The 22,071-nt window shown below is 47.9% G+C and overlaps 10 protein-coding genes across 10 annotated transcripts; 5 read left to right on the top strand and 5 right to left on the bottom strand.

Moving 5' to 3' along the window:
* Positions 1 to 474: 474 nt before the first annotated feature.
* Positions 475 to 2,618, bottom strand: N7446_002660 (putative alpha-L-rhamnosidase B; the record flags this gene model as incomplete). The annotated part of the gene is made up of 3 exons (XM_058511409.1): positions 475 to 1,360; positions 1,414 to 1,685; positions 1,734 to 2,618. 3 exons carry the CDS (start codon positions 2,616 to 2,618, stop codon positions 475 to 477), a joined length of 2,043 nt encoding a protein of 680 aa, XP_058376945.1.
* Positions 2,619 to 3,098: 480 nt separating this feature from the next.
* On the top strand, positions 3,099 to 4,503 carry N7446_002661 (putative extracellular exo-polygalacturonase; the record flags this gene model as incomplete). Its single annotated transcript, XM_058511410.1, has 3 exons — positions 3,099 to 3,368; positions 3,419 to 3,785; positions 3,863 to 4,503. 3 exons carry the CDS (start codon positions 3,099 to 3,101, stop codon positions 4,501 to 4,503), a joined length of 1,278 nt encoding a protein of 425 aa, XP_058376946.1.
* A 766-nt stretch (positions 4,504 to 5,269) lies between these two features.
* On the top strand, positions 5,270 to 5,893 carry N7446_002662 (uncharacterized protein; the record flags this gene model as incomplete). Its single annotated transcript, XM_058511411.1, has 1 exon — positions 5,270 to 5,893. One exon carries the CDS (start codon positions 5,270 to 5,272, stop codon positions 5,891 to 5,893), a length of 624 nt encoding a protein of 207 aa, XP_058376947.1.
* Positions 5,894 to 6,594: 701 nt separating this feature from the next.
* On the top strand, positions 6,595 to 7,895 carry N7446_002663 (chalcone isomerase domain-containing protein; the record flags this gene model as incomplete). Its single annotated transcript, XM_058511412.1, has 2 exons — positions 6,595 to 7,114; positions 7,171 to 7,895. The coding sequence occupies 2 exons, from the start codon at positions 6,595 to 6,597 to the stop codon at positions 7,893 to 7,895; spliced, it is 1,245 nt and encodes a 414-aa protein (XP_058376948.1).
* Positions 7,896 to 8,044: 149 nt separating this feature from the next.
* Positions 8,045 to 8,754, bottom strand: N7446_002664 (glutaredoxin). The gene is made up of 2 exons (XM_058511413.1): positions 8,438 to 8,754; positions 8,045 to 8,323 (listed from the first exon to the last, which is right to left on the bottom strand). Exons 1-2 carry the CDS (start codon positions 8,586 to 8,588, stop codon positions 8,169 to 8,171), a joined length of 306 nt encoding a protein of 101 aa, XP_058376949.1. The 5' UTR covers positions 8,589 to 8,754; the 3' UTR covers positions 8,045 to 8,168.
* A 1,274-nt stretch (positions 8,755 to 10,028) lies between these two features.
* Positions 10,029 to 10,847, bottom strand: N7446_002665 (germin family protein; the record flags this gene model as incomplete). Its single annotated transcript, XM_058511414.1, has 3 exons — positions 10,029 to 10,456; positions 10,511 to 10,653; positions 10,708 to 10,847. 3 exons carry the CDS (start codon positions 10,845 to 10,847, stop codon positions 10,029 to 10,031), a joined length of 711 nt encoding a protein of 236 aa, XP_058376950.1.
* A 733-nt stretch (positions 10,848 to 11,580) lies between these two features.
* N7446_002666 (uncharacterized protein) lies at positions 11,581 to 12,681 on the bottom strand (the record flags this gene model as incomplete). Its single annotated transcript, XM_058511415.1, has 1 exon — positions 11,581 to 12,681. The coding sequence occupies one exon, from the start codon at positions 12,679 to 12,681 to the stop codon at positions 11,581 to 11,583; it is 1,101 nt and encodes a 366-aa protein (XP_058376951.1).
* Positions 12,682 to 13,892: 1,211 nt separating this feature from the next.
* Positions 13,893 to 15,119, top strand: N7446_002667 (uncharacterized protein; the record flags this gene model as incomplete). Its single annotated transcript, XM_058511416.1, has 2 exons — positions 13,893 to 14,581; positions 14,660 to 15,119. The coding sequence occupies 2 exons, from the start codon at positions 13,893 to 13,895 to the stop codon at positions 15,117 to 15,119; spliced, it is 1,149 nt and encodes a 382-aa protein (XP_058376952.1).
* Positions 15,120 to 17,742: 2,623 nt separating this feature from the next.
* N7446_002668 (uncharacterized protein) lies at positions 17,743 to 18,795 on the top strand (the record flags this gene model as incomplete). Its single annotated transcript, XM_058511417.1, has 3 exons — positions 17,743 to 17,762; positions 17,818 to 18,195; positions 18,258 to 18,795. The coding sequence occupies 3 exons, from the start codon at positions 17,743 to 17,745 to the stop codon at positions 18,793 to 18,795; spliced, it is 936 nt and encodes a 311-aa protein (XP_058376953.1).
* A 1,047-nt stretch (positions 18,796 to 19,842) lies between these two features.
* N7446_002669 (uncharacterized protein) lies at positions 19,843 to 20,313 on the bottom strand (the record flags this gene model as incomplete). The annotated part of the gene is made up of 1 exon (XM_058511418.1): positions 19,843 to 20,313. The coding sequence occupies one exon, from the start codon at positions 20,311 to 20,313 to the stop codon at positions 19,843 to 19,845; it is 471 nt and encodes a 156-aa protein (XP_058376954.1).
* Between the last annotated feature and the right edge of the window lie 1,758 nt (positions 20,314 to 22,071).

Raw genomic sequence — 22,071 nt, forward strand, 5'->3', positions numbered from 1 at the left:
AAAGAAAAAAAGAAAACACATCGAGATACCCGATATCCCATCCGGCCGTCTTGTTCCTGTCCATACCATACACCTCTGACTTTCTAAACTTGATGCCTTCCCTTCCTTTCTCGACCTCCCTATTTCTTTAGTTCCGCATTTGCTTGCAGCTACTTTTGCCATATTCCCAAGCCTCTTCTTCCTAGCGCTTTTTTATTATTATTCTTCTTTCTCCTTGACTCTTTTGCTCTGAATTTGTCCGGTGATCTGGTCCAGTTCCGGACATACCTGCTTTTCTGTTCAGATTTCCATCGCAGATAGTTGCTTTTTCCGGCTGCTTATCAGATATCAGGTTAGTTAAATACATACCTGTATATGAACTGCTGTTTGTTTCTGATGTTAGATGTGACTGTGGATATTGTAGTTTGGATCAAAAGTAAGTGTCCTTCTACGGACCTGGCATGCAAATCCATTGTGAACGGCATGTAGAATTTTCTATTTCACTACTACTCTATGAGAACCACCAGTAACTTTCACAGTTACAGTATGATCAACGTAGCTCAACCCTCGCGTCAAGCGGTCACCATCAATGGTGATCGAAGGCTTCTTAGACGCAGTGACAAAAGGCAAAGTAAGCTGACCGACAGTACCCTTCGGCACCGAAAAGCTCAACGTATATCCGCTGGACCCCTTCCTCCAAGATGCCTGAAACTTCCCAAGAGAGGTAACAAAACCCGCCTCAGCAGACTCCAAATCTCCAAACTGGGGCGCAATCTTCCACGTCAGTCCCAAACGCGAGGTAACCGTAAGACCAACAATATATTCAGTCAAAGCAGATGTCGGACCCGCAGACCAACCGTGTGCATGGGAGACATAAGACGGATCATAGCCATACCCACGGTCCATCCGATACCCGAAGGTCCCGTTCCGAATATAGCCCTCGATCACTGTGCTCTCTGTACCATTTGGATTGTTGATATACCAGCCCCAGCTTCGACGAATGAGATCAAGTGCACGGTCAGGATTCCCAACAACGAAGTGACTTTGGATTTCGAAGGAGGAAATGAAGGACGCAATGTTCTCCGGTAACTCTGGAGCGACGGCGCCTATTGGGGTCCAGTTTACGAGAAGTTTTTCTGAGATGCTGGCTGCGCGCCTTTTGTCTACGACCCCGAAGAGGATGGCCATGCTGTTTGCGTCTTGCGGATGTAAAGAGGTATCTGTTGCATTGTCCTTGAATGCGCCGTATGAGTCATCCCAGCAGTAAGTGTTGATTGCTTCTTTCAGGTCTGCGGCTTGTGAGGCCCAGGTGCTTGATAGGTTGGTTGTGTCTCCAGCCCAGGAAGCAAGAGATGCTCCTGTGTTTAAGGTATGATAGAGGCTAGAGTTTATTAGCTTAGAGGTCCCGGAGTACTTGATGAATGGATAACTCACATCATTTGTGCCTCTGAGTTGTTATAGCCTTGCTGCCATCTAGCCCAGTCTCGAGTGCCCGTCACATTCAAGAGCCCACTAGGGTAGCTTACCTTGCCATAGATGAAGTTCATAGCATGCTGATAGCTCTCCCAATTTTGTAGCAAGAAGTCGGTGTCATTGGTATACAGCACATAGTTGTAGGTGCCAATCATCGACCACATATGATATGTGTCCGAGTTTTTCTGACTGAGCGGAGGCCCAGATTCATCAAATGCACCTGTTGTTTTGTCCTAGATCTGTCAGAATAAGATTGAAAAGAATATAAAGGGTAAGCTCACCTGTGTGTTGTACATAATCTGCAACGCATTTTTAACGCTGTCCAGGTCCCCCAAGCTCACAAATGCCGAAGGCACCGCGATTCCCATATCACCAGGCCACACCGCACGATCCCGTTTCGCGCCATCCACAATAATGGTATCTCCCGGGCCCATAGTCCCGTTATTCACCCAGCCAGAAGTAACACCCTTCGTCACACGGCCGGTGTTCACGGGTACTTCATTTGTCTGCAGAGTATAGGCCCCGCTATACCAGATGCGATTCAAAAGCTCATCACTGCAGTGGAAATAACCCTGATAAGCTCGGAGATTTGACCAAGTAGGTTGGAACGCGAGTTCCAAGTTTAAATCATCGATCTTCACGATGGTCGAGTCGTCTGTGAGCAAAAAAATGGTTAAGTATCGGAATCCTCCGCGCAGGCATTTGTCTGGCATGTCGTAGCTTCCTTTTCCGGTCGATGAGAAATTGGTATATAGTGCTCCATCGTGATAAAGGGCATTTGATGAGTCTGACCACTCTCCGATCCAGTTTTTGGCTTCTGTGAATGCGAGCCCTAATGCTCCGCTCCCGGTCGAGGTATAGTTCAGATGGACTATACCGCCCACTTCAATGCCAAAGTCGAATACGATTAGTGAGCCGTTGCCCTGTAAGGTGACTTTGTATGGATGGGACGTGTCTGTGATGGCATTTTTCTTCAGCTCTGTTAGAGTTTTGGCTGGTCGGACTGTGCGCGATGCTGGTGCGAAGATGTTCTTTTCCCATGGCCCGCTGAATGCAGTGTCTGTCGGCCCGGAACAGGAGGTATTACGCCAGCATGTCTCTGCTAGAGCCGACGAGACGAGAAGCAACGAGCGCAGTATCATACCCAGCCAGTTCAGTCGCGCCATGGTGATTGCTAGGGAAGTAATGATGCAAGAAACGACTAACTTACATATACTAGATACCAAGAAGAGGGGAAGTATCTAAAACTAGCAATACAAGCATTTCTCGGGCGTGAATGACACGAGTGGCTTACCAGGGGTTTGCCGATTTGAACACTAGAAACCGAGGAGCTCTGCTGCATATCAGCGATTGGTGGAACAATCCTACAAGAGAATAGTGAATTTTCATACTCTAGGCAAAGATCGACAGAACAAGCACCTTAAAGGCTTTACAATTGAAGTTTTCCTTGCAGGTTACATCGATCCCCGTCTTTTCCCCGCAGAACTTCTCCGCAGGTCGATTCGCGATGTCCGCTTCGGCGCAAAGGTCACCGAACGCAATGGGCGAGTATTAAACCTTCAAGGTTGTACATCCAAGGATATAAGTAATTGGCCGTAATTCACCATCGGCACCGCTTAGTCTTAACAATTCGAGTCAAAACCACAATGCGACTATTCAGGGTGCCTTTATTCGCCCTTCCATTAGGCCTGGGCCTATCGACGTTAGCATTCGCAAATGAGCAAAGAAGCTCAAATACCTGTACTGTCAAGGCCAATGGCCACCAGAAAGATGATGTCCCTAACATCCTCGAAGCGTTCCGTCGATGCGGTAAGGGTGGTACAATTGTCTTCCCTGAAGATCAATCGTACTGGATTGCAACACGCTTGAACCCTGTGGTAAATGATGTAACGATTGAATGGCGTGGAAAATGGACAGTAAGTGGGAATTTCAAACGGATTAAGAAGCCACAGCTGACTCAAACCAGTTCTCAGATGATTTAAATTATTGGCGCAACAATTCATACCCCGTCGCATTCCAAAACCACGCCGCCGGGTTTGTTATCACGGGTCAGAATATCAGAATTGATGGATATGGCACTGGTGGCATTGATGGAAATGGGAATACGTGGTATACTGCAGAAAAAGGCGATACAAAACCCGGACGACCAATGCCTTTTGTGTTTTGGAATGTATCCGATGTCAGTGTTGAAAATTTCTACATCAAGGATCCCCAATTGTGGAGTGTCAACATTATGAACGGAACCAATATGCGTTTCAACAACATTTACTGCAATGCGACTGCAGTAGATGCACCCTATGGCGAGAATTGGGTACAAAATACAGATGGGTTCGGTAAGTCGACATAGAACACTCCCATCATCCTTCTTCATTTGTTGGACTGAAGTCACAGTGGCTAACACTTTATTCAGATACAATGGATGTGGAGAACGTTCAACTTACGCATTTTGTTTACCAAGGCGGCGATGACTGCATCGCAATCAAGCCACGGTCATACAATGTCGACATCCACAATGTCACTTGCCGCGGTGGGAATGGCATCGCCATTGGCAGTCTAGGCCAATATCTGGAGGACTCAAGTGTGAGGGATATCCGCATCGACGGAGTCAAAGTGATCCGATATAACGAGGACTTGCACAACACCGCCTACATCAAAACGTGGGTTGGAGCTCTTGTGCCCCAGACTTCATATGAAAGTGCCGGACTCCCACGTGGAGGTGGCTGGGGCAGCATTGAGAATATATTGTTCTCAAACTTCGAAGTCTATGGCGCTAATGCGGGGCCTGCAATCACGCAGGACAATGGGAACAATGGCTCTCTGTCAGGGACAAGCCTGATGAGCATTTCCAATGTGGCGTTCGTGAATTTCACTGGCTATACGCATGGTCCGTCGACGAAGATTGCATCTGTTTCCTGCTCGAAACTGCACCCGTGCTACAATATTGACTTTGATAATGTTGTGCTTTACCCGGGGGAGAATGCGACAACGCCGGGGGTTGGATCTTGCAAGTATACGGCAAAGGCAGGGGTGCATGGGCTTGATGGATGCTAAATACGTAGACCATAGTTAGAAGTTAAAAAAATAACTAATTATCTAAGAAAGGATGCAACATAAAGCACAATCGGATTTGGCCCCCACGGCACAGTCTCCATCCCGTTAGGGCTAGCAGAGTTAGAGCCTCCAATGAGACTTGGCTGCATTTAGTCCAGCAACTTTTGCCGAAACACTCGCCAATGATAAGTGACATGTTCATTACTTGCAGTAAATGAGTCACATGTTTCCTATCTATCAACATGGATATTTTCTTGGTGTCTTAGCCAAGGCTTTGATATTGGGATTAATCTTGGTGGGCCATGCCGGTCTAACCGGACCCTGACAGCAAGCAGCTTCAGTCTTTTACGTCTAGCTTCCGGGCGGAGTCAGCGACCAAATGAGGCCACTCGAAATGATCATCAGTTTGTGCCCGCCCTTTGAAAAGCATGAAAATTAGGCGATCTGAAGTTCTAAAATTATAATACGGGTGCATGAAGTTGCGGTAGGGGTCTGTGTCCTGAGCTAAAAGTGGGAAATCCACCTGACCATAGGGCAGCAATGGACCCTGAAGCCGCAATGGAGGCTAAGCCTGCGCCCCGAAATGAGGCAGGGCTCAGTGAATTTTCTAGGCTGACTGTCCAAAGCACGCTAGTGTTAAAATTGAGGCTCTAAGTATAAAGGGACCCCGTGTGTTGATTCCTGACTCTTATTTCTACAGTCCTAATTCTCACTGCCTCACATAACTTCGAGATTAGGCCTTCTGAAGATCTACTGATCATTCAAAATGCGCATGAACTTGTTTCTCGCCTCTGCACTCGCGGCTTTGGCTACTGCTGCCGAACCCAGCACAACTACCGTCAGCTATTTCGGAGTCGAGGCCGATCTGCCGTATGTCAACCTAGGCAGTTATACCAGCACCGCTGCCCGCGTCGCTGGCATCGACAAGTACGCCACAACCTACGAGATAGCCTGCATGAAAGATGCAGACAAGTGCGCAATCCACCACCCCCTGACCTTGGTCCAGGGCCCTACCACCTTCAGCTTCTCCGGTGAAGTGACCGTCACTACTGCAGGTGGTACTGGAGTTGCAACCAACGTCATGGCATGCTCCTTCACCCACAGCTCTGAGTCTGTTTCCTGCTCATGGAGTGCTGCTATCACCGCCTCTGTTCAAGGCTACACTACTTCCATTTCTGCTTCTGATTCAAGTACCTCCATCGAGCCTACGTCCGTCAGCTATAGTGCTTTGACTGTCACCGATGGTATTTACGCTTTCACTGCCGATGCGACGGCTTCTGCTTCCGCTGTCCAGATCACGGCCACTGGAGCCGCTGCTGCTGCGAAGCCTTTGATAACGGCTGCGCCATTAGGAGCTGCTGCTGCCGCTGCCTTTGCGGCCATGTTCTAAGCGTTACGATTGTTATTGATACCCGATGTTTCTTTCTTTTCTACTGGGCCTTCAATGCTTTTGGTATAATTGTACGTCCAATGAGTTATGCGACCCAAAATAGTTTGTTTAAAAAATGTATAAGGAACTAAAAAGTCCGCTGCTCCAAAATCCTTTATATGTCATTCCCCCCAGTATTGTTCAATAATTCTCTTTAGAAATTCTAAGACGGAGAGGTTGGATTTACCTCGTTGAATAAGGTTTAAATTGCACAATAAAAATCTTATATGCACCGTCCAACTAGAAGATAAATGTTAGTAAACTGGATACTTATTATACCGCCCACCGTTAGCGTAGAATAGTACTATCAAAGCTCGCTGTTGCTCAAGCCATTTTCTAAGCCATTTTTGAGTGAATCCTGGCTCGTCTTGGTCAGCATATATACAGTACCTTGAAAATCGAAGTTAGCCTTAGCAACGTACGGGCTAACTTCGACCTACAAAGTACTATACTAGCGATAAAAATACCAGACCTTCCATAAGACATGGAAGTAATTAATGCGCGCGATAATAAGAAAATTAAATATACATTTTCAGCAAAAGATTGTATAGCTTTACTCGACTTCATAAATCGTACCATATCACGTGCATCGCCACACTCCAGCTCCGTCGGCAGCCGCCAGTCCTGCTTTCCCCATTCCTCATCCAACAAAATAAGCCGAAATGGCTTCTTCGCTCCGACAGAACCCGTGGCGGGCCTGCCAATGCCTCACCCGTCAGCAATTACGCACAACACGCCTGAGCTCCCGTCATCTGTCCTCCAGCACCCTCCGATCCAACAATGCCACCAATAACCCCCTCCGCTCCCGAGCTTCTGCCGCGCAGGCTTCCCAGCAAGCATCCCAGGCCAAGCGGAAGATTATATTCTCCGCCGCCGGCATGTTGGCTTGCGGAGTCGCCATGTACGGAGTCATCAAGCTGGACTTGTTTGGACTAGATGAAATAGAAGCCAAGAAGCAAGACAGCAAGTCGGACGCGAACAAATCCCCGCAACAAGAATCCGCACCTACACCCCCAAGTAATGGCGCAATGAGAATGGATGGACCGGCCGGATTTCCCAGTGGCGGACCGTCTGTAATCACAATCCAAGGCCAGGATGGCCTCGAGCAAGTTCCAACGGGAACCAGCACGATACCGCATTTCCCCAGCGTTATCCGCCTGCCCTCGCCCGAGCAAATAGAAGGCAAGAAATCAGGCGATGAGCTGCCCCCTCTTCCGGAGACGAATACCAGCTTCTAGGCCTGGGCATCCGCACCGTCTCCTTCCTCTCGATCCAGGTCTACGTAGTGGGTCTATACGTCGCCAAATCCGACATCACCGAACTGCAACGACGCCTCCTCCGCACTGCCATCCACCCTCCATCCGACGATGCCCCAGTCGCCATCTCCGGCGCGGGCGCCGACGCCGCGACATCCCTCGTCCCATTAGAGCGCCAGCAACTCAAGGAGCTCCTCCTTGACGCGGACCGCGGTGATGCCGCTTGGACTGCCATTTTGAAGGAGAACGGTATCCGTACTGCGTTCCGCATCGTCCCCACTCGCAACACGGACTTCATGCATCTGCGCGACGGTTGGGTACGTGGTATCGCAGCCCGCGCGCAGTCGAAGAAGCTTGCGCCTGGCTCGACCCAGCCCGGCGAGTTCCAGGATGAGTCCTTCGGCACATCTATGAATGACTTCAAAGCTGTCTTCAGTGGTGGCCAGCAGAAGAATGTTCCCAAGGGCCAAACTCTTGTCTTGATGCGAAATGCTCAGGGCGGTTTGGATGCGCTCTTCCAGACTGATCCTGCCAAGCCGGTGCGCTTGATGGGTCGGGTTCCCGATGAGCGTATTAGTCGTCTGGTCTGGTTGAACTACTTGGCTGGCAAGAATGTTTCCAGTGATGGCGCGCGGAAGAGCATCATCGATGGAATTATGGCCATTGTTGAGCGGCCTCTTGGAACTGTTGTGCAGAAGGTTATCTGATCTGAATGATTATAACTTTTCTTCGATTCTTGTACTACCATATCCATGTACGTTAGTTGTACTTCTCGTCATTTGGATCTACTTTATTCCCAAAGATACGAGACTCCACTCAATGCGAATTCAAAATGGCGAAAACAGGTCATCTACCAATCATTTCTAGAGTATGAAAATCCTCGATGTAGCTGCAGCGCTGTGCAATTAAGGATATTATCCTTGGACTCTATTGAATCTAATAGTATATAGTATTCTGAAAAATGTGCACGATCATGACGCTTAAACGGCACCAGCCTGTTGCAAAAGCTCCTTGAGGTCCGACTTGGCCTGGAGGTCGGAGTTACCACCGATGTGCTTCTGCTGGATGAAGATGTTGGGCACGGTGCGCTGGCCGGAGATTTCAGCGAGGGCAGCCTGGATAGCGGATCCCTCCTCTATAAATTGAAACAAAACAGATATTAGCAAACATTCGGCAAAGATGAAAGAATATCAAAAGCAACAACTAAGCTCCTCCGCGGAGAGAACAGAAGCAACGGGGAAACACTCACCCTCAAGGTCCAGCTCAAGAGTAGTGTACTTGGCGCTCAAGCCATCGAGGAGCTTCTTCGACGAGTCGCAGTAGGGGCAGTAAGACTTGGAGAAAACAACGACAGCGTTGTCGTTGATGAGCTGCTGAGCGCGGTTCTTTGCGGCGGACATTGTGGCGGGATTTGGACCGGCGAAAGTGCCGAAGAGACGAGTGAAGAACGAAATGGTGGGCGAAAGGAAAAAGAGGCCGGAGGTGATACGGTCTCTTTATGGGGCGGGGTAAGTCAAGGATATGAGGTGAGCAAATGGTGACAGTTGGTGATTGCGGAATCGCGATGATGTCAGGTGATATTTGTCATCTCTTTGATCTGGGCCTTAACCTCGGCCTTTGATAGTTCCCTTTATTTATAGTCCGTTTTTCGGTTTTCTTTCGCTTTCGAATAAGGGAGGTGGTTTCTAACTAGTCAAGGCCTAGCGGAGAAGTGTATTTCTACCGTCTTGATTAGTTCCTTTCATACTGTTTCGTTACAATAGTTTTCGAAATCAGTTTAACCTCCACACTTCCACACTCTTACAAATTGATTGCCGTATAGTATATCCGAGTTGTGCGAGTTCTAATAAGATATAGTCTTCTATATTCGTATTCTAGACCGCTTTCTTTAATTATAAGAGTACTTTAAAACACGACCGTGAGACTACGAGGAGTATATTTAGTGAAGTTGCTATATACGCCCTTCCTTCGTACCCCTCTCGTCGGGAGGTACCAACCTTCTCTACTCCTACCGCTTCTACAAGCTAATATTAACCCAAGAAACATGGTGTTACGCACATGGGGTTACGCACGACTATCTGGTCGTCGTTACATTAGAAGGGTTCTGGAATACTGTCTTATAACGTCAACGATCTGCCTCCTAACCGTACATCGCCTAATAGGCCTTATACGGGCTAAGTACTTTCTAAGGTATCGAGGAACGAGGCTGGGATTTCTCTTATATCTTCGTAAAGCTACCTATAATCCTCCAAAACCGTCGGATACTGTGTATTTTCGGACCTTGGCAGAAGATTACTACCGCGTTGCTAGTCTTCACAATCGCATGCTGCGTTACAACCATCGTTGGAAACTCCTTGCAATGCTCTCCCCTCGTTATTTCTGCATGAGAAGTAAATTGGCACACATGTGCTCGGTATACGTCCTAGTTTTCGTGTTGAGTATGGGAAAGGAAACTCTTTACACAAATTGCTGGTATATTCACTCTCTATTGGTTCATCTATCAATGCCCAAATATAAGGCGCGTTCTTTCATAAAATGGTTAGACCGGACGGCATCTACGGCGATATGTAATGAGATCTAAATTTCGTATGCTGACAACGAGATCTTGCCTATCCATGTCTCCCTATCCTTCATCCAGCTTATTGAAGATCATTCTTTTTTGTAAATCAAGTAGCATTTACTTTTCAGTAAACTAAAAAAAATAACTCTAAATTTCAATATTTAACAAAATAATACCAGATAGTTGCTTACAACAAGGATAAGTCTAAACAAAACAACAGAGTGCCTCACAAGCAGTGTAATTTGTCATCAGCCCTTTGGGCTACACGACGTTGGTCTGATCAAGCATGACGCTTCTGCTTACCGCACTTGCTCAAGCACTCCTCAACCTTGATCACCACCTCTCCCGGAATAGCATGCCTCACTTTTTCGAGATCCTCCCCGGCAATGCTTTGTCCAAATGTGGCAGCAATAACGTCATCGCTCAGAGAAAACACCTGCTCCGCGACCAACCCAATGCCGAAGTCCTCCGACGAGAGTGCTGCTGTGAAATTGGCTGGTCCACAATCCGGATTCACCTGTGTGTGGAACGAACCGGCCGGAAAGATTGTCATCATGCCAGGACCCAGTTCGGTGTGGATGACTCGCTGTTTACCTTTAGAGTCAAGCACGCCTACTTCAGGCACCATCTGGGTGAGCACGCGCCCAGAATTAAGCACGAAGAGCTCTGTGGCACGAGGGTGGAGGTGGAGGTAGGCCATGCTGCATGCTATTGAGACGATTTAGTGCGAGGTAAATTCGAGGCATTTTCTTGGTAACATACCTGGCAGTTGACCGACACTGAAGGAGGTTCCAGAGCCAACCAAAGCGGGAAAAGTCTTCCGGTTGGCAAACGGGGTCTTGCTCTTGGTGAAATCGTATACAAAATCTTCATCCTTCGGGAGGAGCTGGTAACGGTCGATGGCACTAAACAATTAGATCGGTCTGCTTGTGTAATCCAGCCCATGTCGCACAACTCACGTATCTGCAATTTGTAGCTGAGCTGTTAGGCTGAGCTCGGGCGTTGAGCGCCTCATCATTTGCTGAGGTGCTGCCTTCGCAGGAAGGGCAAAGACAAGAACAACAGCAAGAACAGAGCTAAGGGCGGATCCTGCGAGCATGATGGCTATTGAAATATCAAGAAAGATATTGGATGATTTGAAAATAGAAGTTAAGGTTGGAAAGTGTTGCTTAGCTGTTAAGAAACGTTTGATGATGAACGATCAAGAAGGGAGCGGACTAGAGCCATTTTATACCTAGATTGTTGTAACCCAGCACATCACAGTCGAAGTGAAATACCATGGTCAATTCCAAATACTCTTCAGCTGGACTGAACTGCTGCGCCTCACGTATCTCTAGTGAGTGAATGACGATGAGTAGAGATGAATAGAGGTTCAGTCAACTCAAACTAAGCAGTGTCCGCAAGTATAAAGAAGGTATGTCGTATTGGGCGCCTTGGCTCGAGCGTATTAATAATACGACTTCTATATAAGCCAAACTAGTTAGGAGTCAGCTTACATTTTTAGCCTTGCGTATCCGATCCGCCATCCGCTCCGAGCGTATTCCCCACATTGGACCCTGCATATCGTATTTATCATGGTCAATCAGTGCCCACGGACTACGAATGGCAGAAGTCACATACATTCCAGCATAATTCGAGCCTATGGCTCTGGGAAAAGATATATAGACCCCATAAACCAGGAACAGTGATCGAGGATACATATACAGCATCAAGAAGAACACCAGAAACGGGCACCATCCAATCCTCACAATATACATGAGGCAGTGGTATATCTTTATATCAATTTGATCCAGTCAGTGTGTGACCGAGACTGGGTCAAAAATCTAGCGCTTCTAGATATCGGGAGTAAGCTCCAACTTTACACGATGCATAGTTTCTGGCCACCATGTCTCTCTAGTATCTATGAACTGGTGAAGCGAGCCCTGCGTTTTCATCAAAGCAATAACTTGCCCCAGCTCCCACTGTCCAATACTGCCAATCCACCACACACCATCTAATAGCATGACAAGGACCAGCCAATGGGCAAAGATGTCCATAGCTAATAGGCGCGTCAAATTAAGTAAGGGATCGGTGTTCAACGAGTCGGGCGTCATCATATCCTCAGCGCCAGCTTCTGCGAATGTCGAATCGAGCATTGACTGGACAAGGCTGAGAAACTTGGCGGGCGATTTGTTTAAAAAAGACATTATGATCCGTCTTAGTGCTTTCGGCGATTTCATTGAAGTGACACTGACCATGTATTCTCCAATCCAGGGCGAGACTTTTTGGATGTGCTCTAATAGAAAGGGCTCAAATTTGGGGCCATCGGGCTTCTTATCCGTCTTCTTTGTAGACAGAACTTTCAATGCACATGTTTCAAGGATAGACAAAGTTTCCAAGCAAGCGTCGAGCAATAGATGGCCGCAAGGGAGATCTTCTGGTCTTTCAAAAGAAGCCACTGTAGATTCGGCTTTTCCGCGTAGGAATTCGAGGGCTTGAGTATATGTACTAATGACCAGGGGAAGAAATAGGCGCTTCGTGCTTTCGGACGGGCCGTCCTGTGGCGACAAGGCAATTGTGCCACCTGAAACCGGGCTCGGCGATCTTGGAGTGCGGATCGTCGTGCTTGGAGTGTCGGTATTTGTCTGACTATTTGTCATACCATCGACTATGCCATCGAGTATTGCGGTGGATGCAATATGAGCTGCGCGAGTAAATGAGATCCACTGTGAGTGCTGTGGAAGCACTTCATTTGGCAATTTCTGGCCACTTCGCTTCGCTGTGGTAGCCAAATGTACTCTGATAGAGTGACTGGCAGAGGCGTACAAAACCATCAGTGCCGCATTTGCGAGGATGTTGTCATAACAATCTGAATATGACATAGCTACTTGAATGTGTTGCAGAGAGCTCCTGTGATGGCGATCAGCAAGCACAAGTAACTCCCGGACCTTCATTATGGTATGCTCGTCCAGTGACGTATTGGGCGTCACTAGATCATGACATTTGCATGCTGCTGCCAAAGCTATCAGGGACGACATGACAGGCCTGCTCCTGAAAGCGATATTTGGCATTCCCACGGAAAGTGCGTGGTGATCAAGATCGTCGAAAGGTATAGTCCGACAAGTGTGCGTGAGATAGTTACTCAAAAGGTCAAGTTCCGTCGCGTCCAGATTACTGGGGAAGTCTGAATTCAACGACAGTGTTTTATAGTTCATATTGACACTCGGAGAACAAGGAGATAGCGGAATTGAAGAAGCGCCACGCGGCGAAGAGCCAGAAACTGAGAGGTGATCGCCCGGAAGTGCAGATCGAGGGCCCTGGTATTCACAATTGTACATGCGCTTGGCACATCTGGAGCAGCTCGGTCTCAACTCGTCGCACTAGGGATATAATCAAAATATGTTGGCCAGATTTGTGCTAAGAGAGTCTACCTTCTTTCGCTGTTGCTTACATCTAAGACAGCCGTTCCTCGATTTCGCGTGTGCTCTCCGAAGCTTATAATTTGTCATGTTACCATTCATATTGTCGGTCGCGAAGTAGATCTCAGGACTAAAGGAATCACGCAGAAAGGATTACGCCGTGTTAGTTAGAGGCCCTAGAGGACGTTCTCCTTTAACTACGCGTTCTCTCACAGTCATCTCTCCTTGGGGCTTAGATGAGGCTGAGACGCCCAAGACCCCACTTCGGGCTGATCATTTGGAATACAAAAAGCTCCCCCTATATGAAACACGAGCCCAGAAGATACTTGAGTTGTTCCTGTTTGTTTCGCATTAGCTTCGCGTCCAAACAATCACCGAGGTGCAGCTTGGTTGTGCCGCTATACGAGCTCCCCCCACATTTCACCCGAGCTGCCAAGGAGCTATTGTCGCCGCTTAAGATCTTCACGAGCACATTGTAACGTCAGGGCGCTATTTTGGGATTCCCGCCTGGCTGTGGCTGTTCGCCAAGCCTCGTATTGCCGATGATCCCCGTCTTAATGCGACATATTACTACATTGGGAACTAAAAAAGGGATATTACATTGCTAGAGGCTCGTAATAGCAAAGAGATTGTCGCTCGCTTCATTTAGTCCTAGTCGTCGCTACGGCTGTGTATTTAATGTCTGGAATCCGCTCATTTAACAAAGAATCGTTATTCATTGTTCAGCCACACATAAAACATCCAAAATGCGTTACTCTTCACTTTTTCAGTTGGCTGCCGCTCTCATTTCCTTTTCCATCCCCGCCTTTGCAGCAGACTCTCGCTACTGCATGAATAACAATGTCATCGACGCGAAGGATTTCACTCTCCAAGAATCCGCTGACAGCTCTCATCTGGCCGCACTCGCGAAGCACTTCGAAGGCGCGGGAAAGAATGTCAGCGTCTCGGCTGTCCTGAACTCCGCTAATCGCGCTCTAAACAAAGGATCCCCTCCAGTTGGTAGCGGATCTCCGTCAGAGGCATGGGCCTGGAACTCAGGGGACTACAAGACTACCAAGTGGACGCCGCAGGGCATCACCAGCTCCGCCGATGCACTCGGCAAAGGTGACTGGAATGATCATGAGGCGTGGATCGTGAGCTGGTACCAGAAGGGAGACAGCGTGCGCGTCAGCTTTGTTGATCGCAAGACACACAAATACCGCCATGTTCTTCTTGTCTACCCGAGCGCCGACGATGACTTCAAGTCTATTGCCATCCATGCTGGAGGGATTATGTGGTACGGCAACTTGTTGTACGTTGTCGATACCAATAACGGCATCCGCGCTTTCAATCTTGACAATATCTGGGAAGTTGAGATTGCGGATGGTGTCGGGAAGATGGACAATGGAAAGGGATATTCTGCGGATGGATATCAATATGTTCTTCCCCAAGTTCGGTGAGTAGAATTAATGTTGGAGGCTCTGAGCAAGATTTCTAACAAACGCGTATAGCTGGTATAAATGGACCCCTGGAGCGGACTCTCCCTTCCGCTTCTCTTGGATTTCCTCGACCGCAGCGACTCGCCCGATACTCTCCTGGTCGGCGAATTCGTCCGCGACGGCGAAGTCGACAAGAACAAGGACCCTGTTCTCCCTGTTCCTATCCGGTTGGTCAAGTACGAGTTGGACGCGACGACCCGCCGACTGCGCACCGACGCTAAGGGCCTGGCTACTGCCAGCTGGGCCCATTGCGTCGATATTGTTAAGATGCAGGGCGGTGTCTCTTATGATGGGAAGTTCTATCTCTCACGCAGCAACGGTCGTGACCCTAAGGCTGGCGACCTGTTCACCTGGGAGGAGGGCAAGACGGCCAAAAAATATCCTGGTTGGTTCATGGCTGGAAATGAGGACTTGAGCTACAACCCTGTGCGAAAGGAATACTACACAGTCACGGAATATGATGGCGGGCGCTATATCCTGTCCTACAAGGCATAAACAGACTCGATTAGCAGAAGACAGTTTATGGAATAGCGAAATGGATGTATTTTTATCAATTAATTGCTTTAATTGCTCTCCGCCCACAATTGACAACATACTTCGAAACTCTACAAAATGCATAGATCCATCACTTATTAGATATGCAGGTGAAGTCCATTGGCAGCTGCCTCGGACAAGCTGGTCTTAACGGGTTTTGGCAAGCCCTAGTCACGGCATCTAATAAACTTATATTGTGTATCAGCTGAGAGGCCAGTGCGATAGTCGTGCGATTCAGGGTGATTCTCACTCGCATTCTCAACCCTGTCTGTTGCCCATCACCCTTCTCACCTACCTTTTACCCGGGCGATACTCACCCGACTACTGGCCGCGCATAAGCCACACGCCGCTAAGAAGTTTGGTCTGATCTATACAGCATATGTAAGTCAATGTTCTATGTCATCCCCTTAGATATAATGTTTAGTACATACGACCACAGGGTGTGGAGAACAGGGCTTCCCGTCCGCTCAGCCGTACTTAAGCCTATTATAGTACGCAGTCAATTCTTAATGCGCCCTAAGCCCTAAAATGGCGTCGGATTTGATCTTAGGGTGAGTGTGGATGATATAGGTGAGAACTTCGGAGACTAGGGTGATAGAGGTGAGAGCGGGGTAAGAATAGGGTGAGAGCGGGTGAGAATAGGGCGAGGATTCTTATCTAGATTACCCACTCTCCCGCTGTCACTTAAGTCCGGGCTATAAATATAAATTCTAGGGCGTATATCTAGTTTACTATTCTTATTCTCTTAACACTTAGCTATTCGAAAGAAGGATCATCCACTCACCGTACGTCCTGGGGCATCTTTTCATGCCTTAGGCGACATCAACATGTCGCAATTACCTTACGAATACTGCATAAAACCGGGTCTATAGATGATCTGTCGGCATAGCTTATGTAACTAGAATGGACCCATAAATAGTGAGAAATAGGGGTAATGGGAATACAGAGTCATTTACATCTCCAATTGGCCGGATACAGTACGGGTCGCGACAGTTATGAGCCCGGTTCGAACCTATTAGGAATTCATTTGCTATCAATCTTGAAGCTATTCGTAAGCCAAAAAGGTCCTAAAAGCATCTCGCCGACTTCCTACCCCTGAATTCCTCCGATCCCTACTATCTAACCATTTCGTAGGATCCTCGCTTTATCGTATTAGAAGCAGCATCCATAATAGAGACGGTTTCAATGCTCTCCGCCCTAAAGGGTGATAAACTGAAAGACTCGTCAAAATGGCGAGTATGGCATAAAAGGATAAGGGCATCCGCAATTAATCGGGCTGTCTAGGACAGCCTCAACCCTAACACCGATAAAACCTATCATCCGAAGGCTCTGAAAGAGCCTCGGGAGCCTAAGTATCCGCTGGATGCGGATCCGGAGGCTAAAAAGGACTAGAGAGACCTCTTAGAGGTCTACAAAATTGGAGCCAACCGCTAGAAGGAGCAGCGGAAGGGTCTCATAGAGGTGAATAAATTTATCATCACCTTCGTGGATAGTAGTCTCCGTGACGCTGTCCTCGGATTCGATACCCCGTATAAACGGCTAGTCTATCTAAAGACTAGGTTCGCGCGTACGTATGCGTATAAGGAGGAAATTCGAATGAAATGGAAGGTTTTTTCAGGTAAAAAGCTAGCCGGAGACATCGAGAAATGGCTTGCTTCTTGGACCGACCTAAGGGAGCAAGCGGTTAGTCTCTAGCTTCACGAAGCTAAGAATGCAAATCAAGACTTCCTATAAGTAGTCAAGGAGGTCTTACCAATCTAGTGGCAAGTCAAACACTAAGAGATCGTGATGAATAGAGCCTCGTACGATACTCAAAGCCTAACTGAATCCTTTAGGGCGACGTATCGGAAAGTTGGACCATCCGATGTATCATAGCCGGCAGTTAATAGGTGGGATTCCCGCAAGTCTCTCTGCCTCATTGCGGCTTCGTCAAATATGCCCAACAGACCATGCCTTCGCTATGAGTTACTTGTTTGCTGTGGTGGCTACTGATGCTGTATGTGCACCGGGACAGAATGGTCGTTTCTGCGTTGTAAATTATTCCGGTCGCTACTTGAACGCTCGAAAAGTGACCACAAGCTGAGGCATCTTCCGGCCCATCTCTCTTAAAAATGAGCGTAGTTACATGCCCGTCATTCCCGAAATTAAATTTGACTCCCAGGTGCAGACATGGTATCTTACAAGAAATGCTCGGTCGGACCGGTCCTTTTCTTGGCGGGAGCGTATTGACCTTCCTTTTCGTGGAGACCGAGTGGAGCACGAAGGCATCTCCACAAAATTGATCACGATCCGGAAAGCCACTGTAGAAGCTCGGCACGACAAACTTCAACGCGTATCGACTTTCTATTTTGTGCAAGCTTTACCTCTTTAGCACTGATCGCTCTTCTTGTAAAATTCTGCCTGATGTTATAAGCAACTGCATCCATCTTTAATTATTTACTGCCAATTACGACAAAGCGGGATGCGAATCCACAATTATATAGTTACGTCCCTCACATCGCTCTTGGACCTTCCCACTTTCCAAAGCCCCCTTATAAAAGTGCCGGCTTGTTCTTTTCGCACTTCATTCCTCTAACCTTCCAAAATGTTTAATCAGCACAACAAGTATGTCATTGCCAATGAAATTCTTCATCACAAAACTAACCGCCTGCCTCTACAGGAAGACCTATACCCTTAATACCGGCGCTAAAATCCCCGCCGTCGGTTTGGGAACATGGCAGTCCAAGCCCAATGAGGTCCGTGAGGCCGTCAAGAACGCCCTTCTCGCTGGATACCGTCATATCGATACTGCTCTGGCCTATGGCAATGAGGCCGAGGTGGGCGCGGGTATCAAGGACTCCGCCGTGCCCCGCGAGGAAATCTGGCTCACCACCAAGCTGGACAACACCTGGCACCACTGCGTGAACAAGGGCATTGAATCCTCTCTCAAGGACCTCGGTACTGACTACGTCGACCTCTACCTGGTTCACTGGCCCAGCTCCACCGATCCCGATGACAAGTCTAAGCACCTGCCCGACTGGAACTTCATCAAGACCTGGTAAGGGAAACTTGGACACATCTAGCGAAAGATCATAGACCAGCCCTTGACACTGAATACAGGCAAGAGATGCAGAAGCTGCTCGCCACGGGCAAGGTCCGCAACATTGGTGTCTCCAACTTTGGCATCCAGAATCTGGAGAAGCTCCTCAACGACCCGAGCACCAAGATCGTCCCCGCCGTTAACCAAATCGAGCTGCACCCCAATAACCCATCCCCCAAGCTAGTTGCATATAACACCTCCAAGGGTATCCACTCCACCGGCTACTCATGCCTAGGCTCAACCAACTCCCCTCTCTACAAGGACCCCACTCTCCTACAGATCGCAGAGAAGAAGGGCAAGACCCCTCAGCAAGTGCTCTTGGTCTGGGGTGTTACTAAGGGATGGAGTGTCATTCCCAAATCTGTCAGTAAGTCGCGTATTAAGGGCAACTTCGATATCAACGGCTGGAACTTGACTGCGGAAGAGATGAACCAGCTGGACAACCTTAAGGACCGCTTCAAGGTCTGCGGTGATTCCTGGTTGCCTATCAAGGTATTCTTCGGCGATGATGAGGAAATCGCTCGCCATGATGATGTATTATCAGTACATAAGCTTTAGATACCAAAAGAATGATTTTTCCAAGCAGTAACACATAAGATAAAGTCGCTTCCTGCCTTTGTAGAATTTCGTCCATACTCCATGGCTCATCGCCAACATCAAACTCGTCCGTTGGAAGTTCCTCGACGTCGGTGTGTGGGATCGACGCACCCGCTTGCTTTCCCTGTGGCATAGCCACACTGCCAACCGTTTATTGCACGGAAGGAGCCTGATATTTATCACGATAAGCACATTATTATATTGTGGGTTAAGCATACCCGAATCAGGGTGCTGAGGTAAAATTGGCTAACTTGCATGTATAGGGCGGTCATGAATTCGAGAAACAATCTTGCCACCAGGAGGTCTAAGTACTTTCTCTGTATTTTTACAACCACCGCTAAACCCCTACAGTTTCTCCATGGCACGTGCTGATGATACGGCCGAAAATTGAACCGTCAGGATCATCACCAAATGTGATGCCCTCCAGGAGGGAGATGAAGCCGCGGTACGTGTTTTCGCCCAGGTGGCACGATTTAGCTAACTGTGCTTTTACGGATCGCAAAAGATGAAGTGGAATATCTCACTCATGGGTGGCTTCCTGTGAGGAATCGTTCTACACAGGAGATTAAGGAGGTGTTACCGTCGAAGGTTGGCATACGAAATAAAAACTTTTCTTTTCGAGACAACCTCGGACCGAGCTCGAAAACTGCCGGGTGGGTATTGGTGCCTTGAAATTATTTTGGGAGCGTCTCTTGTACGGCCATGTTCATTCAGAATTTCCGACTGTCGTGTCTGATATAGAACAGCTCTCTTTGAAGACTCAAAGAACTGGAGATTCTCGGCCGTTCGCGTCAGACGAGTGCAGAGCAGAGACGCTTACAAGCGTTGCATCCACTTATCAGCACGAGATTGATAAGGCATTGAACGGCATTATTGACTATGTACCTGCTTGATATCTCACAGAGGGTAGGAGAAGTTAAGAATCCCAAGGATTTTGTAAAGTCTCATGAAACAATCTGAATTATCAAGACCAGATAATACGCAGCATTAAATATTCCATGTGTTGCTTCAAGCCAGGCTGATGTAGCGGTAGGTTTCATGGCCCCATGCCTTGTTGCCCGAAGAAAATAGACTCTTCGTCACAAAGGCGTGTTTCACAGCATCAATTGTCCGCCTCACACTTCCGAGATTCCGTGTCTTCTGGATATTGGCCAGCCGATCCAGAACAAAGCGTCTTTGTTCTTCATTTTCCAGGCCTGTGTTCCCAAGCACAAACAGAGGCCATAACAAAGTAGCCATATCAGGAAGTGTGGAGATCAGTTTAATCATCGACAATATAAGACGGCTTTTACACCCTTCAGATACCCCGAGCCTCTTCTTGTCGTCGATGTCTGGCTCAGCCTCGAGGCGTTCATTAAGGTAAAGAAAGGCAGCTAGATGTTTGATATGTGCAATGCTCTCGAGGTCTTCTCTGCCCGTGGAATGTTGAGGAAGCGTCTGTTTCAAGTCAAGAAGGGCGGTGCTAATCTTTAATGACATTTTAGTATAGTGTTGAGTCTCCACGGGTGTTAAACGTCGGTATTTTTGTATCTATAGTTATTTCGTGGTCAGGAAAAACTTTCTATAGAGTGGAGTATTCAAGCAGTACTTTTGCTTTGGTGGAAGCATGGATCGAGATATTGTTTATCAAAGTCAACAGGCCACGCGAGCACCCCATCAACATATCGATCTGGCAGATAGGTCAGCATTCATATAGTGAAGTAATCATAAACGCGTCGTACTTCTTCGAGATTTTCGCTTTCAGACCACAACTCTGAGGTGTCATCTAGATGCCAATTTTCAGATGCGGTACGGCTCATGATATTATGAGCTACAAAGTACATCCGGAAAAACTTCCATAAATCGGATGAGCCGTGAGACGTTGTGTAGTCGATAAGTTGCAAGCCACCATGAAGATGTGTCATCCATGAAGGAGAGCATCCATCTGATATCTACGGTCCATGTTAACAAAAAAAGAACTGCAGAAACAAATGAGCAAGAGACGTACGTCGTGAAAGCACAGCATCAAGATCGAAGCTACCGTGCCATCGTCATGTACCCCAGCGGAAATTTCCCGTCGAAGCCCTTGTAAGGCCATGTGCTTATAGTGACAGACTTGCTCGGTAAATTGATCCTTTCCCAGAAGGCACAGTTGATTCGCAGAAACTGCCAGAAGGGCGTGTCGAAGGGTGATGGAGACAAAACATAGGGGAACCACAAGGGAGATGTAAGGATTATACGCTTCACTTAGAGAGCAAGATGGGCTGATACCGCGGATAAAATAATCAAGGAGATAGGTCTCCGTGTCCGGAAAAGAATGAAGGGGGTGGTAGATGGAAGTTGGGATCGAAAGGTCCGTACAGAGGTCTATGCTGTTAGGGCGAATCTGGGCCGAAGAATGTGTTCGAGGAACGCCATCGGAGCCTCGAAAGTCACCCTCATTTAAATTCAAAAAGACCAAGCGGCTAGTATACTGAGTTAGAGGAAGTCCTTGGAATGTACTTTTCGTTTTCCGGTTATGTGCAGTTGTGCCGGCTCTTTTCGTCCAAACCCCTTACCAAGGAGAGTTAGTAGGTGATAGCCAGAAGCAGATAGCGGCAGTAAGTACCTTCACGGCCAAAGCTAATACCTCGTTGGATAGCATCCTCTCGAAACATGATTTTGAGCCCCCGGACGCATTCGAGACCAAGTCTTTCACAGCGTCTGCATCGGGGGTGCTCTTCGGTGCATTGGATGTGTTGCTCTATTCATGTCAGCGATTTAGTTCCTCGCTAGTTATGATGAGGGCTGTAGTTGTACCTTTGCATTTGGCGCATCCAGTTCGCCTTCTGGTGTTTTGTTTTCGGCGTGGCATAGCGTTAAGGTGAAATGCGGACGGATAGAGGGAGGTTAGATGAAAAGAAGACGAATGTGGATGGTGCGGGGGCTTGACTCGGACCTTCTGCCGTGACAGGAGATAAGGGATACCTCCGATGGACGGGCAGATGGGTACGGTACCGCCATAAGGGGCGTTGTGCATCTTTATGTAGGACTTGTACTTAATTCCAACCCATCCCTGTTACCTTTCTGTTTTCTCTGTATTAGATTTTCATTTCCTCTACCTTATCGCTCTTCTGTCGAATAGAGTTATCGCTAGGAGGAATCAATTTGCACTAGTGATATCTGGCCCCCCCAGGTCTCTCTTATCGCCACACTTGGACCGTTATTTTTTTTCGCACTGAATCAGTGTACTAGCTTTTGCTAAGCGCGGGCAAATTC

This window comes from Penicillium canescens (genome assembly GCF_028828765.1).
Source record: "Penicillium canescens strain IBT 15451 chromosome Unknown utg000002l_segment0_segment0, whole genome shotgun sequence".
NCBI classification, from domain to species: domain Eukaryota; kingdom Fungi; phylum Ascomycota; class Eurotiomycetes; order Eurotiales; family Aspergillaceae; genus Penicillium; species Penicillium canescens.